The sequence below is a fragment of the Notamacropus eugenii genome, chromosome 4, assembly GCF_028372415.1.
Source record: "Notamacropus eugenii isolate mMacEug1 chromosome 4, mMacEug1.pri_v2, whole genome shotgun sequence".
NCBI classification, from domain to species: Eukaryota; Metazoa; Chordata; class Mammalia; order Diprotodontia; family Macropodidae; genus Notamacropus; species Notamacropus eugenii.
The window spans coordinates 263,251,364-263,272,304 of NC_092875.1; the positions used below are offsets into that span (position 1 = coordinate 263,251,364).

Genomic DNA, 20,941 nt, shown 5'->3' on the forward strand with positions numbered 1-20,941 from the left:
GGAAGACCTGAGTTCAGATCCAGCCTCAGATACTCACTAGCTGTGTGGTTCTGGGCAAGTTGCTTAATCTCTGTTTGCCTTAATCTACTGGAGAATGAAATGGCAAACCACCTCAGTATCTTTACCAAGAAAATCCTGTGGACAGTATTGGCATGATATGGTCCTGGAAGTTCTAAAGAGTCAGACATGACTGAACAGTAGTCATTTCCTCAGTCCTTTTGTGAACATAAACAAAGTGTATCTTTTAATTTATTGAATATTGGATTAACATAGACCTAATCTAATTTGATGAGACTGGAGCAGGGATCTGTGGGTTTAGAACACTGTTGTTTACATGTTGGTGATGCTGTAGTACTCCTTATGAAATCTGATTGCCTTTTTTGCTTCTGAATAGTAGTTGTTAGTAAAGGTATAGCATTTTTAGTGTTATTTTAAATAGACCTTTTATATTTCTTAAGAGATCTAGAACAGTAACACAGACACATACACACATATATGTGCAGTCATCTGTTGATTCAGTTGCATTTCTCTTCATCTCTCTAGATGAGTTCCACTGAAATTTTGGAATATTCCTCAGACGTTGAAAAAGAAGAAGACATAAAGAATGTGTTACCCACCAATTTAAGAGTTGTTCACAAATACCACTTGAGTTTTGGATTAGATTTAGAACAAGACAAAGGAAAACTGGCAAGTGACTGGATAAAATCTGCACAGGTCCTTTTACATACCCCTAAGAAAGAAACAGATAAGACTCCTAGGACTCCAGAGGATTCTGCAAAGAAAAAGAAAAAGAAGCTATTAAGGTAAACTTATGACTTTTATGTTATTTGGCTTTTGTATTTTTTCTTTTTAAAAGCCCAAACATTTTTAAAATTTCAGGCTTTTTTCTTTTTTCAACTTAGTTGTCCGCTTTTAAGGGGAAACTGGCAGAATAAGATTACAGTTCTTAAAAGCAATTAAAGAAGGCCCACGATCTGCATGGGAATTTCTGCAAGTTCAGCATTCACAATTTTAGTCGTAACTACTCTGTACTGCCTTAGATTCAGTGACACTGCTCATTCCTGGTTTTTTGCTATCATTCTGACGTCTTCTACTCAGTGTCATTATCTTTGCAATTGATCATTATCAGAAACAAGTGTCATGTGTGGTTATGAATGCATGTTGACCAGTGTCAATGGTGTATCCATTTTGTTGGATGTGAATTTGGATAAAGAAACTATGTCCAACCATTTGATAATAGTCTACCGAGAGAATATGTTCACACAAATATTCTCCACTGGTCTTAGGATGACATTTTTCTTCATCATTTCTAAGAAATATGATGGAGTGAAGCCTCTTTTTTAAGCCTTTAAAATAATTTCACTGTAGTCAGATCATATCAGCAAGCATTTATTAAGCATCTTCTGTGTGCCTGGCACTGTACTATGTGCTGGTTAAACTAGCTTGCTTTTGATTCTGAATAGAGCTTTCTATCCTACTTAATCAATATATGCTAGTTTGGCTCTTACTGTCCTTGGGATTTTATTGGCAAAGATACTGAAGTGGTTTGCCATTTCCTTCTCCAGTGAATTAAGGCAAACAGAGATTAAGTAACTTGCCCAGGGCCACATAGCTAGGAAGTATCTGAGGCTGAATTTGAACTCAGGTCTTCCGGACTCCAGGCCTAGTGCTCTATCCTATGAGCCACCTGACTCCATGGTAACATGAGAGTTCCTTCAGCCCACACACATTTTGCTATAATATTATGCCTCTCCTGTAGGTGGGTAAAAGGGAGCCAATAAAGGACTTTGAATAGAGGAATGGCAGATAGAGGTAACAGTTCAGAGGATTAAACTGGGAAGGGACAGACTAGGAAAGGAAGACCAATTAGGAGGGCATTATATAGTCTAGATCAAAAGATATAAAGGCTGGAACAATGGGGGTTCCAATGGTAGTAGAGGGATGGGGTTCGGTGAAAGAGAGAATACAAATAAGTAGAAAAGCAGAACTTTGCAAATGATCAATATGTACAGTGAATCAGATGAACTGGGTTCATTTCCTAGCCCTGGAACTTAGCAGCTCTGTGATCCTGGGCAGAAAGCTTAACCTTTGTAAGCTTCGGTTTTCACTCTGTAAATTGATGTTAGTGAATGCACTGTCCATTTACAGTATTATTGTCAGAAAAATGTTTTCTAAACCTCTCTCTCCAAGGTCACTGGCTCCTAGAAAGAGTCATTTACATCTACATTTACATTCACTTCCTTACCACCCACTCATTTCCCAATAACTTTCAATCTTTTGAAAATGTCACTAATTGAAACTTCTCTGTGAAAGCTCTTAAATGCCAAATCTGGTGATCATTTCTCAGTTCTCTTCTTCCTTGAAGTCTTTGTAGCTTTTTGACACTGTTGACTTCTTTTCTTGTCTTTGATAACTTTACTTACTGAGTGTTAATATTTCACTATTTGTGACTGTATTAGCTGAGCTGGGACGGGGGGCGAAGGGGGCACAAATCCCTGTTTCCTTGCATTTGTATTTGGACTGAGTAATTATATTTTATATTTTATGTTTTTGTTCTGGAGCTTTTTCCCTGGGGTGTGGGGAGAGGTGTTCTTTCAGCACTTACTTGCTAAATGTCTACAACGTTCAAGGAATTGGGCTGTGCACATGGTACCAAATACAAAGGTTTCTAACTCTGTGACTATGGGCAAGTCACCTAATCTCTCTAAGGTTTAGTTTCCTCATCTGTAAAATGGAGATAATAATACCTGTAACAACTCTTTCACAAGGTTATTCTGAGGTTCAAAGGATATATTGTGTGGTAAGTGCCTTATAAACTTTAAAGTTCTCGATAAATTTTCAAATAGACATAATTAGATTATGGTAATTTAGCTTATCAAACACAGATTTCTGAATGATCAGATAACCAGATTTAAATGGTTGATAGGGATCATTGAATAGTCTCTGTCTACTGTAGCATTTCTCTTCAACAGATGCTCTATAATAATACTAATACTAATAATAGCTCCCATTTATATGGTGCTTTAAGGCTTGCAAAACACTTGTTTTATTTCTCATATGATCTCATTTGATCATCACAACAACAGCCCTGGGAGGTAGGTACTATTATTATTACCACTTGACAGGTGAGGAACTGAGACCAATACTTCTTTCTTGTGTGGTCAGCCTGGTTTCCCAAAGGTTATGCCAGTTGAGCTAGAAAGGCTTCAGGTACATTCTTGGCAAGAGAATGTACCAGCTGTCCAGGGGCCTTTCCTAGTTAAATAGGACGAAGCAACCCAGGAAATATAGAGGAGGCAACACACAAAAGTTTTTTTTAAGTACAAAACGACCCCCAATTTTGTGCTACTCCCTTTCAAATCTGTATTGATGATGGTGGGAAGAAGCAGAAGGTTCCTGAATTCAAATAATTTAGACTGTGGGTATAACTTTTGGTACTCTAAATGTCCAAATTGTCTGAATGTCTAAATTGTCCAAAGAACAATAAATTGATGTATTTCTGCTAGAACTAAACCTTATCAGGAATGACATTCTTATCATCAGTGAAACCAGGAGAAATGAAAAATTTCACTGAAATTGAAGAAAGGCTTTCAGGTTTCTGCAGAGGGAAGTGAAAGAGTGGTTTCATGGTATATATAGCAGCACAAGAAGTTAATTTCATGGGGATTCTTTGGCCGTCTCATCTTTCAGTGCTCATGATGAGCGAGCAAAGGCAAAAAGACTTGTGTGAAGATAATCACTGCTTATGGGCCAGTATTTGTTGCAGAGGATGAAGAAGTGGAGAAGTTTGATAAAGAATCTGATAAAGTATTCTCAACCAATTCAACATTGTCCTTAATCTTTTGTTGCCACAGGACCAAATAGCAAAAGAAAAAAAAATGGAATTAAGAAATTGAAGAGGCTGGAGCCTTGTATGTAGCCTCGTGTCTTATGAATAATCTTTTCGGGAACAGTCTTTTGGTGCCAGTCATGATAAAACACCCAACAATATCACACAAAGTGAAACATAGCTTTAGGCACAGGAAGTCCCTGATTATTGATGTGGATAGGAGTCATTTCAGAATTACTTGTCCGTGTATAGTCAGATTACAGACTAATTTGAGAAAAGGTCAAACTAGCAGAAAGGATGAGGGAGGTGACAGTACAGTTAGAAAAGCTTGAATGTAACCTGTTTGCTGCAAGTCCTTGACACTGAAAAAAATAGAACATGGGTAAAAGTGAAGACGCTGATTTTATTGATCTTTTTTTAAAAGAAACTTCTTGTTCCTTGATGTCTTTACATCAATTAATTCACATAGTCACTCTCCATTGACTCTTACCTCATGACAAAGGAAAACAGTTGAGCAGAAATACTCAGTTCAGTGACCACCCCGGATACAGTACTCTTCTTAGTGGTCCTCTGACTGTCTGCCGAGAGAAGGCCTGGATCATTATCTTTTTTTGTTTTTTTGGTTTTTTTATTATTTTTTAATGTTTAACAATCACTGCCATACAATTGAGATTTTATCTCCCCCACACCTACCCCCCACTACCCCCCTCCCTCCCCACGACTGCATACAATTCTGTATGGGTTCTACATATGCTTTCCTACTGAGTATATTTTCACTATAGTCATGCTATGTAGTCAGACTAAAATAAATGAAAGAAATCATATAACAAATCAAAACATCTGGATCATTATCTTTTACTTGGTCATTTCACTAGTTTTCTGTTACCTGGAGTTTTACTTCATTTTAGTCATCTTTTCATTTATATTTCTGTGTTTATGTATATTGTTCTCTTGGGTCTGCTTATTTTGTTCTGCATTATATATATATAAATATAAATCTTCTCATTTTTTTCTCTGTTCCTCATTTCATTCTGTACAATAGTATCCCATTATAGTTATATATCAGGCAGCTAGGTGGGGCAATGGATAGAGTGCTGGACCTGGCTGGAGTCAGTCTTCCTGAGTTCAAACCTCACAGACACTTACTAGCTGTGTGACCCTGAGCAAGTCACTTAACCCTATTTGCCCCAGTTTCTTCATCTGTCAAATGAAATGGAGAAGGAAATGGCAAACCACTCTTTGCCAAGAAAACCCCATACAGGATCACAAAGAGTCGAATTCTGCTGAAACTATTGAACAACAATAGTTACATATCATTTTTTCCGATCATTCCTCTATTAATGGGTATCCTCTCTGTTTTTGGTGCTTTGCTACCACTATAGCAATGTTGATATGAATGTTTTGGAATATAATGGACTTTTGTATTTGGAATATATTGGACAGAAGTCTTTGATTTCCTTTGGCTGTCACCCCCATGGTGAAATTCCTGAGTCAAAGAGTATGAACAGTCTAATCAGTTTTCTTCCAGAATTATACATTTATATTCAGATCACTTCCTAGCTTCACCAATATCTGTGTTTTCTCATAGTCCTTCCAACATTGACTTTTCCCCTCTTTTGTCACCTTTACCATTTGGCATAGTGTAAGGTGAAACATTAGTTATATTAATTTGTATTTCTCTTGTTATTTGTGATTTAAAGGATGTTTTCATGTGGTCATTTACAGTTTGAATTTCTTCTGAAAACCTGGTTTAGATCCTTAAACTACTTTATATTTTGGGGAATAACTCTCCTACTTTTTGCTTATCTGGTCTGTTCTAAGGATCTCTTTTCTGTTTTGTTTTTTTAATAGGACCAAATAGTTTGGATGGTGGCTATTAAATAAACTACAGTGCCTCCCTGTCACCTCCATGATCAAATATAAAATCCTACATTCAGCTTTTGTATCCACCAAAGAGATTTTCCAAAAGTATATGTCCAACTATGTCACTTCTCCACTCAGTAAACTCCAGTGGCTCCATCACCTTCAGGATCAAATACAAAATTCTCTGTTTGGCGTAAAAAGTCCTTTATAACCTGTTCCCCTCCTACCTTTACACCTTAATCCCCAACACTTACTCTTTAATCCACTAACACTAGCCTCCTGACTGTTCCATGAATAGCAAGGCTCCAGGTATTTTCTTGGACCATCTCCCATTCCTGGAATGTTATCCCTCCGCAATTCTACCTGCTGACTTCCCTGCCTTCCTTAAGGCCCATCTAAAATCCTGTCTGTTTACAGAAAGCCTTAACCTCTCTCAATTCTAGTGCTTTTCCCTCTGTTCTGTTTATGCTATACATTTCTTGCTTTGTATATATTTCTTTGCATTGTGTCTCCCTCATTAAATTGCCCTCCTTGAGGGCAGGGACTGATTTTTTTTTTTTTGGCTTCTTTTAGTATCCTGTAGGCTCTTAATAAATGTTTTTTTTGATGGAAAACCCTTTATAATCTGACCCTTTCCTTCCTTTCTAATCTTTCCCACTCTTGACCCTCTGAATTTCTTTTTCATGCCACAGAAATCTCCTTACCATGAAAGGTCACTCCACCTCTAGATTTCTCACACTGGAAGTATTCTCTGTGCCTGTTTGTCCTTTCCTTTGATTGTCCGTTTTTCCCCAGGAACTTCATTTCAAGGAGAATGTGCAGCCCAGGCATGTCTTCATTCTTTCCTGACTCTCCTGACTTTTCCTATCATTCCTTCACTTGGGGTAACTTTTACCTGTTGTCTTCCCCCAAAGGTTATCTCCTAGAGGACACAAAGAACTGCCTTATTTTCTGCTTATATTTGCATTTCCAGCTCTTAGTACAGTGCCTGATCCTTAGTCAGTACTTAACAAATGCCTCTTGACTTGACGTCTTATACCTTACCCACCTCCAAGGAATTTAAAATCCACTCTGACCTATATTCTATTCCTGGAACAAGATACTCTGTCTCCCAACCCCATTTATTTTCACTGACTGTCCCTCATGCTTGAAATTCTCTCCCTCATTGTGCCTGGCTCTTGGCTTCCATAGCTTCCAACATGTCTGAGCTTAAATCCTACCTTGTCCAAGAAGCCTTCCCCGGTCCTCCTTGATGGTAAATTCTTTCCCTCTGAGATTATCTCCAATTTATCCTTTATATTTCCTGCTAGTACATAACTGTTTGCATATTAACTCATCTATTAGATTGTGACTTTTTTGAGTATAGAGATTTTTTTTTGCCTTCCTTTGTATATCCCTAGCACTTAGTACAATGCCTGGCACATAGTAAGTGCTTGTAGCCTTTTGTTGACTTGACTAATACTTTATAGTATAAATTGAAGTCTTATAATGTTATACTCCCTCACTTGTACTTTTTCTCATGATTTTCCTTTGGATTTAGACCTCTTGTTCTTCTAAATGAATTTTTAAATATTTTGCATAATTTATTATGAAGTTATCCCTAGGCATTTATTGATTAAGCACTACATTTGTAAATGGATTCTAGTAATGTCATACTATATTGGCACAATTGAAATACAAACTATTATTCAAATCTCCCTTTATTTCTATAAAGTATGTTTTGTAGTTGTATTTGTGTATGATTCATATGTCTTGGTAGAGTACGTCCAGATATTTTATGCTTTTGTAATTACTCTGATTATAATTTGCCTTATTTCTTCTTGGTTTTTATTAGTACTATATAGAAATGCTCATGATTTTTTGTGGATTTATTTTGTAGGCTGCTGACTTACTGAAGTTATAGTCTTATTTTCTTTGCTGATTCACTTGTATATTCTAAATAGATCCGTATGTTTTATGCAAATAAGGTTTATTTTGTCTTATCTTTGATGATATGTTTACCTCTACCTGTATTCTCATTTCTTCTTACTATAGCTATGATCATGTCAAATAATAGTACCATTTTGTCTCTGTTTGTATGTGAAAAGCTTCTAGAGTTTTCCTATTGATACAAATAACTCCTTATCTATCTATCTATATCTATATCTATGTATGTATGTGTTCTCCATAAACCTGTAAATGTATGTATTGTTTCTTCTGATAAAATTTAAGCTCCTCTAGGTCAGGGGCTGTTTCATTTTTGTCTTTGAATGCCCAGAACGTATCACAGTGATTGCCACATAGTAGGTGCTCAATAAATGCTTGTTGGCAGATTGATTGAACTTGAAGTTGTAATTATCCAACACAATAGAAACAAAGATCTATATTTCCTCTTTCTTTTCCTCTAGAAATCAAAGCTCTCTATTATAGATAAAGCTCTGAGGAGGATTCTGTGACAGGATACTTATAAGATTAAAACATTGACTTAAAGGGACTAAAAATTGCTCTTGTTGGATAGTTTATCTCTTTGCCAAATAGAATACTAATTCTTAGCTAACTTAAACATTTTTTTTTCCTTGATAGGGGAGGACTAGCAGAAAGGTTAAATCGATTGCAGAACAGAGAGCGATCTGCCATAACTTTTTGGAGGCATCAGAGTGCTTCTTCTAACAGAACACTTCCAGGTAAAACTTGAGTAATATGTATGCTGGGAAATTACCAGATGAACTTGTGTGGACATTTCAATTACATTATTGACTTTGTTTTCCTTAAGTTTCGATCACACTCTAATAAAATTTGTGAAGCATACAAATTCATACTCCTAAGACCAAATAGTCTTAAAGCCACAGAAATTTTTCTGATATATCTATGTATTTTAAACTGATTTTGAAAACCTCTTTATGACACTTAAGAAGTAGAACCTTTTCAGGATATTTCCTTTCTCTATTCTTCCATTTGTTTTGGGGGGAGGGGTAGACACCCTTTTACACTAGGGTCATTTCTGTAGGTTAGAGAATGTCAACCTGAAGTTTGTGAATTTGTTTTTTGTTTTGATCACAGTATTTCAATATGATTGGTCTCTTTTGTATTTTATTTCATGCATTTAAAAACATTATTCTGGTAAGGGATCCATACACTTCACTAGACTCCCAAATAGGTCCAGGGCACAAAAAAAGGTTAAGAATCCCTGTTCTATGTTACTCTCATCGAATTTGGCTTAAGGAAGGAATAACATACACACTCAACTGGATATGAAAATCTATCTTACTGTACCGGAAAGTAGGGGGAAAGGGGATAAGGGGGGAATGATAGAAGGGAGGGCAAATGGAAGAAGGAGTAATCAGAAGCAAACACTTTTGAGGAGGGACAGGGTAAAAGGAGAGAACGGAATAAATGGGGGGCAGGATAGGATGGAGGAAAATATAGTTAGTCTTTCACAACATGACTTTTTATATGTTATTTTTAAAAAATTTATTTATTTTCAGTTTTCAACATTCATTTCTACAAAATTTTGCATTTCAGATTTTCTCCCCATCACCTCCTCCCCCCACCCCAGGACAGCATATACTCTGATTACTCTTTCCTCCAATCTGCCCTCTCTTCTATCACCCCCCACCCCCTTATCCCCTTCCCATCTATTTTCTTGTAGGTCACAATTGATTTCTATATCCCATTACCTACATATTGTAGAACGTCAGTTTACAAATTTGCTTCAAGATTCTGTTTGTCTTGCAATTTGTTCATATTGCAAAGTGAATTTTCCCGTGGGAAATAACATAGAGTCAGATGATTGGTACCACATCCCCAAAAGTACTCATATAAAAATAATTATTTATAACTTTAAGTAAGTTTTTTGTTCCTAATGCGCCTGAAATACAATAGCAATGATTAGTACACAATATAAACCAAAAATAAAATAAATTAACCTGCACTTTACCTTTGAGAAGAGTCATAGCCGACATGAGGGAGATGAGAGGGTGGAGGAGGAGGAAGAGTTATTGCTTGGAAGGAGAATCTCCTATGAGAACATCAGGGATTTCAATGTCAGGAATGTTTTTTCTTATGCCACTTTCACTAAAAGTAAGACTAACACTTATTTTTTTGTTTTTTAGAATCACTTTTGTGTTTTGACTCACTGATTTTGCTCTTCTGTAATGCTCAAGAATTCTCAGAGTAATATATGAAAAGGAGCATAATTTTTAAATCCCCACTTGCGTTAGCACAGAACAAAAGGGTTAGACAGTCTTTTCTGCTGTAATGTGCATTCTCTTAGGCATCTCTTTCCAAAAAAGACCCATCTCATCACAGTTAAAAACGGTACTATTTTTCCAATGAGATATTTCACATTGTCTTGTATTTTTTCATTCTTTTGGTTTTGTTTTATAATTTCTTGGTTTCTCATAAAGTCATTAGCTTCCATCTGCTCTGTTCTAATTTTTAAAGAACTATTTTCTTCAGTTAGCTTTTGAACCTCTTTTCCCATTTGGCTAATTCTGCTTTTTAAAGCATTCTTCTCCTCATTGGTTTTTGAACCTCTTTTGCTGTTTGGGTTAGTCTATTTTTAAAGGTGTTACTTTCTTCAGCATTTTTTTGGGTTTCCTTTAGCAAGCTGTTGACACACTTTTCATGATTTTCTTACATCACTCTCATTTCTCTTCCCAGTTTTTCCGCCATCTCTCTTATTTGATTTTCAAAATCGTTTTTCAGCTTTTCCATGGCCTGAGACCACTGCATATTTATTTTGGAGGTTTTGGATGCAGAAGCCTTGACTTTGGTGTCTTTCTCTGATGGTATCCTTTGTTCTTCCTCATCCAAAAGGATAGAGGAAAATGCCTGTTTACCAAGAAAGTAACCTTCTGTAGTCTTATTTTTTTTCTCATTTTCTGGGCATTTCCCAGCCTGTTACTTGACTTTTGAGTCCTTTGTCAAGTGGAGAGTATAGTCTAGTGACCTGTAAGTTCCCAGTTTCTCCAAGGTGGCACAATCAAGGGAGAGGAGTTTATTCCTCTCCTGGCCTTTGCTCTGGTCTGGGAGCAACCACAAGCTTTTCTGCCCAGGATTTGCAAGTAGGATTTCCTGTCCACAGCCGCCTCCAGCTCCACCAGCCAGTGCTCTTCCTCACCTCAGGACTGTCACTTAGGGCTGAGATTCAGATCAGCTGCTTGATTCCCCCAGAGGCTGAGGGCTCCTAAAATGGATCCTGCTGCTTCAGTGACCACCTCAACCATCTTGAGTCTGGGGCCAGACCACATTCCCTTCTCACCCAGGTGAAAGAGCTTTGTCATTGACCTTTGAAGCTGTCTTTGGCCTTTGTGGGTTGAGTAATCTGGGAACTGCAGCTGCTGCCCTGTATTCCGTGCCCCAAAGCCTGCTCCACTCATCCCTGCCATACTACGGGGCCAAGGTTGAACTGCGCTCTGCTCTGAGCCCAGGGCAATAGACCCTTCCTTGGCCTTTCAGGCTGTCTTGGGCTGGAAATCTCTTTCACTCTGTTGTTTTGTGGCTTCTGCTGCTCTTGAATTTGTTTAAAGTCATTTTTTACATTTATTTTATAGACTTTGGAGGGAGAGCTAGAGTAGGTCTGTCTTTCTACTCCACCATCTTGGCTCTGCCCCTGGTAATTGGTACTGTTAAGATGCTGCCTTCACTAAGGGTCAACACTGAATGAGACAGATTAGGTGGTATACCAAGGTTCCTTTGTTTGACATATGAAAGCAAAAAAAAAAAAAAAAATCATTGCCCTAGTTGAGCACCTTTCCTCTGTGAACTGTTCAAGTCCAAACAGGATGTTCATTCTGTGAATTTTTGTTAGTCTACAAGACAAATTTTGTGAAAAATTTTCCTCATCCAGTGAGGCATACATAAACTAAGTTACTCATAAGCTGAGATTCTACTGTATATTATTTCCTAGTTATATTATGTAAACCAATTTTTAACATTCATTTTTAAAGCTTTGAGTTCCATGTTCTTTCCCTTCTCCTCTCCCTACCTACCCTCATTGAGAAGACAGGCAATTCCATATAGGTTATACAAGTGTAGTCTGGCAAAACACTTCCATAACAGTAATGTTGTGAAAGACTATATTTCCCTCTTCTTGTCCCACCCTCCATTTCTTCCATTCTTTCTTTTGACCTGTCCCTCTACAAAATGTTTGCTTCTTATTATCCCTTCCCCCAGTCTTTTGTCAATTCCATTATCTCCCCCTCTCTTATCCCTTTCCCCTCTACTTTCTTGTAGGGTAAGATAGATTTCCATACCCAATTGAGTGTGTATGTTATTCCCTCTTGAAGCCAAATCTAATGAAAGTAAGACTCACTTATTCCCTCTCATCTTCCCCCTCTTCCCCTCCATTGTAAAAGCTCTTTCTTGCCTCTTTTATGTGAGATGTTTTACTACATTCTACCTCTCCCTATCTTTTTCTCCCAGTACATTCCTCTCAACACTTAATTTTATTTTTTTAGACATCATCCCTTCATAATTAGCTTACCCTGTGCCTTCTGTCTCTGTCCTTCTCTGCCTCTATGTATGTGTGTATACATATATGTACACATACATAGATACACATATATACACATATATATGTACACACACACACACACACCCTCATGCCCTCCAACTACCCTAATGCTGAGAAAGGTCTCATGAGTTACAAATATCATCTTTCCATGTAGGATCGTAAACAGTTCAACTTTAATAAGTCCCATTGTTTCGCTTTCCTGTTTACCTTGTCATGCTTGTTTTGATTCTTGTATTTGAAAGTCAAATTTTATATTCAGCTCTGATCTTTTCAACAGTAATGCTTGAAAGTCCTCTCATTGAAATTCCATTTTTTCTCCCTGAAGTATTATACTCAGTTTTGCTAGGTAGGTGATTCTTGGTTTTAATTCTGTCCCCTTTGACCTCTGGAATATCATATGCCAAGTCCTCTGATCCCTTGGTGTAGAATCTGCTAAATCTTGTATTATCCTGATTGTATTTCCATAATACTTGAATTGTTTCTTTCTGTCTGCTTGTAATATTTTCTCCTTGACCTGGGAACTCTGGAATTTGGCCACAATATTCCTAGGAGTTTTCCTTTTGGGATCTCTTTCAGGAGGTGATCAGTGGATTCTTTCCATTTCTGTTTTACCCCCTGGTTCTAGACTATTTCCTTGATGATTTCTTGAAAGATGATATCTAGGCTCTTTTTTTGATCATGGCTTTCAGGTGGTCAAATAATTTTTAAATTGTCTCTCCTGGATCCATTTTCCAGGTCAGTTGTTTTTCCAGTGAAATACTTTACATTGTTTTCAATTTTTTTCACTCTGTTGGTTTTGTTTTATAATTTATTAATTTCTCATAAAGTCACTATCTTCCATTGGTTCCATTCTAATTTTTAAAGAATTATTTTGTTCAGTGGGCTTTTGGACCTTTTTTTCTATTTGACCCATTCTGCTTTTTTAAGGCATTTTTTTCTCATTGGCTTTTTGGACCTCATTTGCCTTTGGGTTAGTCTAATTTTAAAAGTGTTATTTTCTTCAGCATTTTTGGGGTCTTCTTTAGCAAGCAGTTGACTCATTTTTCATGATTTTCTTGCGTCTTCTGGTTGCATACCTTGATCTTCCTTGTGTTGCCAATGATGTGAAAAAATACCTTTTCCCCAAGAAGGTAAAAATTTATAGTCTGTTTTTTTTTCCTTCATTTACTCATCTTCCCGCCCAATTACCTGACACTTGAGCTCCTTGTTAAGTGGAGGACTTAAGAAGCAGCTGCTGCTTTGACAGTGGCTACTGCCACCCTGGGGCCAGGGCTTTGCTGGGTCCGAGCCAGGGCGAGGCTGGAGCTGGGGCCTGGACTGGGCCTGGGGCCAGACCACACTCCCTTCTTGATCTGGTGAGAGACCATTCCCACTCACCTTCAAAGCTGTCTTTGGCTTTTGTGGATTGAGAAGTCTGGAAACTGCTGCATCCACCTCTGATTCAGTCCTCTGAGGTCTACTCTGACTGGTCTTTGCAGCCTACGCCAGATTGAGATCTGCTCCCAGCCCAGCGTGATAGACTTTTACTGTACACCTTTCAGATTGTTTTGGAATGGAAATTTGCTTCAGTTTGTCATTTTGTAGCTTCTGCTGCTCTAGAATTTGTTGAGAGTCAATTTTTACAGGTTTTTTGAGGGGTCTGGTGGGAGGGCCCAAGCAGGTCCCTGCTTCTACTCTGCTATCTTGGCCCACAACATGACTGTCATGGAAGTGTTTTGTGTAACTTCACATGTATAACTTATAGTCATTTGCTTGCCTTCTCAATTGAAGTAGAGGGGGGAGGGAGTAGGGAGAGAATTTGGAACTCAAAATTTTAAAAATGAACGCTAAAAATTGTTTTTACATGCAACTGGGAAACAAGACATACAGGCAATGGGGTATAGAAATCTATCTTGCCCTACAAGAAAATAGAGGGAAAGAGGATAAGAGAAGGGGGGGGGCATTATAAAAGGGAGGGTAGATTGGGGGAAGGAGTAATCAGAATGCACGTTGTATTGGGGTAGGGGGAAGGGAGAGATGGGGAGAAAATTCTCAAAATCTTGTGGAAGTGAATGTTGAAAACTAAAAATAAATTAATTATTAAAATTAAAAAAAAAAAAAAAGAATCCCTGTTCTAGGAGTTTTTAGCCTTCTTCTTGACATTGTTCACCTAAGCACATAACACCAATTACGTCTTTTTGAAAGGCCTTTCTTAATTCATGAATCCATCTAAAGTCCAGTTCCTGCTAACTTAAAACAAATCTGCTGTTTTGAAGTATTTTCATCTAGAATCCCCACTATCGACTTCCACTTCTTTTTATAAACTTTGACTTATTATTTAAGCATTCTGTTTTTAAATTTTGAGTTCCAAATTCTCTTCCTTCTTCCCTCTAGCCCTTCTCCTACTCACTGAGAAGCAAGTAATATTATATCAATTATACCTGTGAAATCGTGCAAAACATTTCCATATTATAAGCTTGTACTTAAATTAAATATGTAATCATTCACACTTTAAGACGACCTGTACACTCAAGAATATCTATGTTCTTTGGGTGCTGTGCATGCAGGGATCTTCCTTGAGGCACAAACCTGCAGTCAGGTACCTATGTACCTGTCCAAGAAACCTTTTTTTACATGGCTGTCTCTTTTTCCTTGCCATATGTTGAAGTTTACACATTATGATGGTAACTCATTTTTTTTAAAGTCTGTTTTGTCTGATGCTAATTTTTAAGTCAGGAAAATTGCATCCTGAAAATTGCATCACTATTTTTATACAAAAAGTCTGATTATTGAGTCTTTTGTCTTATATTCCATAAAATGTCAACCAGAACAATATGACATTTTACCATTCAAGAGTCCATAATGCTTATAGTGCTTTTTGTTACAGTGGTCTTTGTTATTGTACTCATCCCAGATGTTTAAGGGAAGTGCTTAAACATTTCACATACCATTAGCTTTGAGAACTGGAGTAAGTTTTTTGGTACTGCCCTCACTCTTTGGTCTTTCATTTATGGTTTTCATTATTTTGAATTTCAGTTCTATAGCCTTCAGCTTTTTTTTTTTCACATTGGAAAATTTCCCCATTACTTACAAAGCAACTTCCTTTTCTCTAGGACATAAGCAGTTATACAAATGAGCTTAGATGTCCCTGAGTTGATAGAAGTGTTAAAATTATTAGGGCATAACTCTAACACTTTAAATTGCTAGTACAAGAGATCATTTTGTTGAGTCAGTCAGTAAACATTGATTTAAGTGCTTACTATGTGCCAGGTATTGTGCTAAGTACTGGGGATACAAAGAAAGGCAAAAGGCAGTCCCTGCCATCAGAGATCTCACAATGTAATGGGGGAGATGACAAGCAAAAAAAAAATTATGAACAAACAAACTGTATATAGCATAAATAGGAAATAATTAAGAGAAGGAAAGGCATTCGTATTAAAAGGGTTTGGGAAAGGCTTTCCATAGAAGATGGGATTTTAGGTGGGACTGAAAGGAAGCCAGAGAAGCCAGGAAGTGGAGAGGGAGAACATTCTATGGCATGGGAGGGACAGCCAGAGAAAATGCCCAGAGCTGAAAAATAGAGCGTCTTGTTTGTGGAGCAGCCATGAGACCAATGGCACTGTGTCTGCAAGTATGTACTGGGGAGTAAGGTATAAGAAAGACTCAAAAGAAGACTAGGTTATGAAGGACTTTGATTCAGGATGTGATAGGGAGCCATCAGAATTTATTGAGTAGTGAAAGTGACATGGTAGTAGTTGAGTGAGTGGGCATGGAGGGAAGTATAGGAAAAAAGAAGATAGAGAAATGAACTGCACATCCTGATTTTTCTAATGTCACTATAAGGAGAGAAACCCTGGGTGCAAAAGAAAAAGGAGCACATCTAATAACATCTAATTTGATGTTATCCATAAAGATATTAGAAAAATAGACAGATAGATATGTCTAGCACTTTGCTAAACATTGGGGATATAAAAGAAACAACAAAAAAGAATAATCCTTGCTCTCAAGGACTTTACATTTTAAGAGGGGAAGACAGAACATAATGTGTGGAAGGTGAGCTGGAGGTGAAGTGAGAGATTTCATATATTTTGAGAGACTTTATCAAATGAACCTCTGAAATACAAGTATACTCTATTAAGAGCATTCCTGTGACTTATTACTGGCCAACTAGATGGTGCAATAGAGAGAGTGCCAGACCTGGAGTCAGGAAAACTCATACCCCTGAGTTCAAATCTGAGTTCAGATACTTCCTAGCTGTATGACCTTGGGCAACTCATTGAATCCTACTGACCTCAGTTTCCTCATCTGTCAAAAGAGCTGGGAAAGAAAATGGCAAACTACTCTGGTATCTTTGCCAAGGAAGCCCCAAATGGGATCACAGAGTTGTACATGACTGAAACAACTGAACAGCAGCAGTCTGATTTATTCCCCTGGTCTTTTTCCTTATAACCAGATAAGTCTATCTATATATGGTCCTATCACACCAAACCTTGTTTTTTCTTCTTTGTTTTTCACTCAAATACTCTCTTCACCGAACCTGCCCATTTTGATTCATGGTCTTCCTTCCTGGAGTTTGTCTTCTTGATATACAGTGCTTTAATCTGTTTCTTTTGGATGAAAGACAAATCTTTCCTTTCTTCTTTCCTATCCTTCCTTCCCTTGCCTGTATTATAATCTCTAGTTATAGCCAGTCAAGTCTTAGAGACATTTCATTTTCTTTTTTTATTACTCATGCAATGTACATTTATGTGGATAACAGTCTATAATTACCAAGACACTTTTATATGCATAATCCTCTGTCCACTGATAATTCTTTTTTTCCCTGTGTCATATATGGTACTCTCTGTGATATCTGAATTAGCAAAAAGATGGGGATAATTTTCTTTTTTCTCATTTCTTTCTAATTGAAAACCCCTATGAATAGATCAGGAAGACTCCAGGCATGTACAGCCTTTGTGTATGGAAATAGTAATTGTATTTGGTATGTGTTAAATTTGGAATTTAAAAAAAAAATTGGGTTGACTAGAATACTTATGAAGAGACTTCTAATTCCAATCTTCTAGAATTCTTTGTGGTGTTATCCAAACAAATCTCTGGCTGGGTTACAAGCAGTGACTGGATAAATCATAACCATTTCTTGTGATATGCATACTGTCAAGAAAAGTTTACTTTCCACTGGAGGGGGCAGTTTGCTCTTTTCTCAGTTACACTGGACATTACTAATTTTCTACTAGTATCTTTATAAATGGCCCAGGCCTGATTCTGCATAGTTCACTATAACCAGAAAGACAGGAAATTCCAAAGTTCTTATAAAGTCTTCTGTAGCTTTGGGTAGAAGTGTTCAGTAAGAAAAAGGCTATTGTTTGACTGAGTGAAATAGGGAAAGGATACATTTTGTAAAAATTCCTGCAAACATTGGTTTGCTTAAATTTTTATCAGTGAGTTCCCTTGCAAATAGTATAGTCAAAATAGGAACGGGTTGGATTATTATGGTGAGCATGGAATGCAACATAATAGCCAAATAAAGTTATTATACCAGTCTTCAACTTGTGACCATAGTGTACACCTCACTTTACTTACTGTATGGTAGAAGGAATACAAGAGAAAGAGATATGCTTCATAGAATTGACCATTTAGTTGAGGAGGGAGGATATACCTATATGAAATAACTAATAACAAATGTGAATGTATGATAATTTCATGGAAGAGGACTGAAATTAAAGTAATAGGGGAGAGGGCTGCCTCCTCTAATGGAGGTCTGAGACTGAAAGAATCAAGGGAGAGAGATGGGTAAAGGAAAAGCAAGAGGGAGAGTGTCTCCAGTCTCCATACAGGAGGGGAGAGCATTTCAGCTATGGGGGGTAAGGAGACTACATCTTCAGAGGCAAAGAGTCAGCATTTGGAATGCAGAGTTCAGGCAACAGCAGGCAGGGCCAAGAGGTTCTGGGAGACTGGAATAGTGAAAATTGTTGGAAAAGCATGATCACTTTAAAATCTCTCACATTACAAATAGGCACGTATTTGGCTGTGATTATATATTAAGCTGAAATATAATTTTTCATTTCATATATATTTATTTGTTGAAAGGGTTCATGATTTCAAAATAGAAAATGATAAATGAATAGAAAAGCATTTTTATATATTTTCTCCAAGAATGTATACTTAAATTATGGTTCAAAATAATGTTCTAATACTAATTAATAAATATTAACTACTAATTACATAAAATTACACATACACATCTATACCCCACACTCAAGATACTTACTGTCTACCATTCTGACTTTCAGTGATCCGTTCAAATATAGCCAAAGACCTTAGTAAAAGTCACAAATAACTCCCTTGGGGCCTTGTTTCATTGTTCTAGTATATTGTAAGGCTATCTTTTTTTAGATTAAGTGCGACCTTTGAACCCTCCCTCTTTGATCTCCAGTCTTTATGACACAGAAATGGCCTTTCTTCATCACAATAATGGATTAACATCATTGACTGAGCACATAAATGCATCCAGTCACAGCATACCCCTTTTCTAACAAGCTTAGAAGAGGATTTTAGAAACCAAGTGATTATTTTATGAACCACACCTTTTTTTTGGTTGTTGTTGATGTTCTTATGAAGTGTACTTGTCCCACCCAGTCTTTCCTTATTTATGTCCTCCAGAGCATGAGACATTATGGTTTACAAAATTAAGCCATTTGTTGTATGTTGTAATCCCTTGATGGGAGGGATGGTTTGGTTTTTTTTTCTTTTGGTCCTTTTCATCTTTTTAGAATTATTCAGTTCTCTGGTAATGAAAAAGAACACATATTTATTTAATGTAATATAATACACAAGTGACCGTTCTCTAGCAGTATTTTCTACCTAAAAAAAAAAAAAATCTGAACATTTTTGCCACTTGGATGTCAATTTGTTTCTTTTCTCATTTTTTTTATTTTTCAAAATGCTTTCCCCTACCCTGCTTCTACCACCCAGATGCAATCTTTATAATCAAAGCCCATTCTCCTGTGCCTTCTATTCCTCTGGGGCCATCATAGAGTCATACCTTGTTTTGTCAATCACGTTGGAACTAGTCCCACCTGCTTCCCAGATTTTTTTAGTTTATTTTCCATGACAATATTTCATTGCTATCTGTGGAGAAACCATGTCATTTTCTTTCTTCCCTAGTTTCTGACTGGGTGGTGGTAGGGAAGCTACATTGGGTGTGTGTCAGGGGGAGAAAGGGTGGGGAGCATAATTTCCAAGACAGATACTTGATTGTCTTAAGATATAACAAGTATCTAGATAGTATCTCCAATGAGTTTTCATTTGATTGTGTTTGTGTGATGTCAGATCCAGACTAAAGAAATGAAAACAGAGGATTGAGGCATGAATTAAGTTCTAAGGACATTAGTACTGGTTCTGCTTCTCAATTCTTCTTTACTCTTTGGCATCTGCACAGGAACAGCTGGGACAAGTATTTTCACAATGCTTTGGATATCAGGAATCATAAACTAAAAATAGCCATGTATGTTCCTAAATGAAGACCAATAAACCACGATATCACATCCTGCAATCCTAGGAAGACTTATCTCTCTGCTTTTTTTTTTTTTTTTTTTTAACTCAAACTGCTAATAGCATAGAGATTTTTTTCAGGACAAAAGTCCTTAACTTTTTATTTCATAGACCTTTGTCTAGTCAAGCCTAGGGACCTCTTCTCAGATTAATGTTTTTAAATGAACAAACCTGGAGGGGTGGAGAACCTGAGGCCTCAAAGTGACATGTGGCCCTCTAGTTTCTCAAGTCTGTCCCTTTGACAGAATCCATTCTTCACAGAACAAATCCCCTTAATAAAAGGATTTGTTCCATAAAATTTAGTCAGTGAAAATGCCACACCCGAGGACCTAGAGGGCTACACGTGGCCTCAAGGCTGCAGCAGGTTCCCCACCCCTGGATAAAGTATCATTCATAGGATTACAAAGGAAACCAATTATATTGTAATAATGATATATTTATTTTTTCCTTTACAAATTCACAGACCTCTTGAAATTTATTCCTAGACTTACAGAGGACACCCCTTTTAGAGATTATTGGTTTATATATATTTTTTGTGGATGCAAGTTTTATCTAAACTTCTAAGGAAAGGAGAATCTCTTTCTGTGGGAATATTTGAGTTTTTCTATAACCAGATGTATTTTCTCCAAACCAGATGTATTTTCAAAGAAAATTTTTATGCTGAATTTAGCTCAGAATTATACAAAATACAGATATACAAAAGCCTCAGATACACAAAAACAAACTCTTAAAAAACATGTAGTTATTACAAAATACAATGCTATGGGACTTAACTAGTATTGAGATTTGTGAGACCTCCCTTTCAGCATATGCCCATATACGTTTCCATCCTTGTCATTGTGCACTTCAAAAATATCTCAGGAAAAATTTGTGGGTAGATAATCTAGAACCATATCATGGAGAAAAATCCCCAGACACTTAACAAAGTCATCCTAATTACAGATCCTTCTCTTATATTGGGGGTGGCCTACCCAGGCCCCTCTTTGGATTAAAAGTGTCTGGCTCTCCTCAGTAAGTTCATTTCAGTGTAGGATTTTTCAGAGTAATTACCAGTTGTTAATCTAAAATAGACCTTTAACAAGACCCAAGCTTACAGAAAATAACTCAGGATTTTAGCTATCCTTCATTCCACTTTCTTCCTCAAATTTAATTTCCTTATGTCTTTTTATCCTTAAGCAATTATTTCTTCAGTCCTCCCACCATGACTTTTACAGAATTATATT

General features: G+C 37.0%; 1 protein-coding gene and 1 long non-coding RNA gene across 8 annotated transcripts in view; one reads left to right on the forward strand and one right to left on the reverse strand.

The window, feature by feature from the left end:
- SPIDR (scaffold protein involved in DNA repair) overlaps nt 1-20,941 on the forward strand; it is a 571,461-nt gene that overhangs the window by 153,158 nt on the left and 397,362 nt on the right. For all 6 annotated transcript variants that reach the window (XM_072604554.1, XM_072604549.1, XM_072604553.1 and 3 more), the window contains 2 exons: nt 544-803; nt 8,255-8,355. In XM_072604554.1, the coding sequence (XP_072460655.1) occupies nt 544-803; nt 8,255-8,355 (361 nt within the window). The remainder of the gene's footprint in view (nt 1-543; nt 804-8,254; nt 8,356-20,941) is intronic.
- On the reverse strand, nt 614-18,572 carry LOC140501207 (uncharacterized). 2 transcript variants are annotated; one of them, XR_011966091.1, is made up of 5 exons: nt 18,436-18,572; nt 9,609-9,689; nt 6,397-6,614; nt 4,320-4,403; nt 614-772 (listed from the first exon to the last, which is right to left on the reverse strand). It is a non-coding gene; the product is annotated as an uncharacterized lncRNA (long non-coding RNA). The 2 variants fall into 2 exon arrangements; XR_011966090.1 differs by having other exon boundaries at nt 4,320-4,407; nt 18,436-18,571.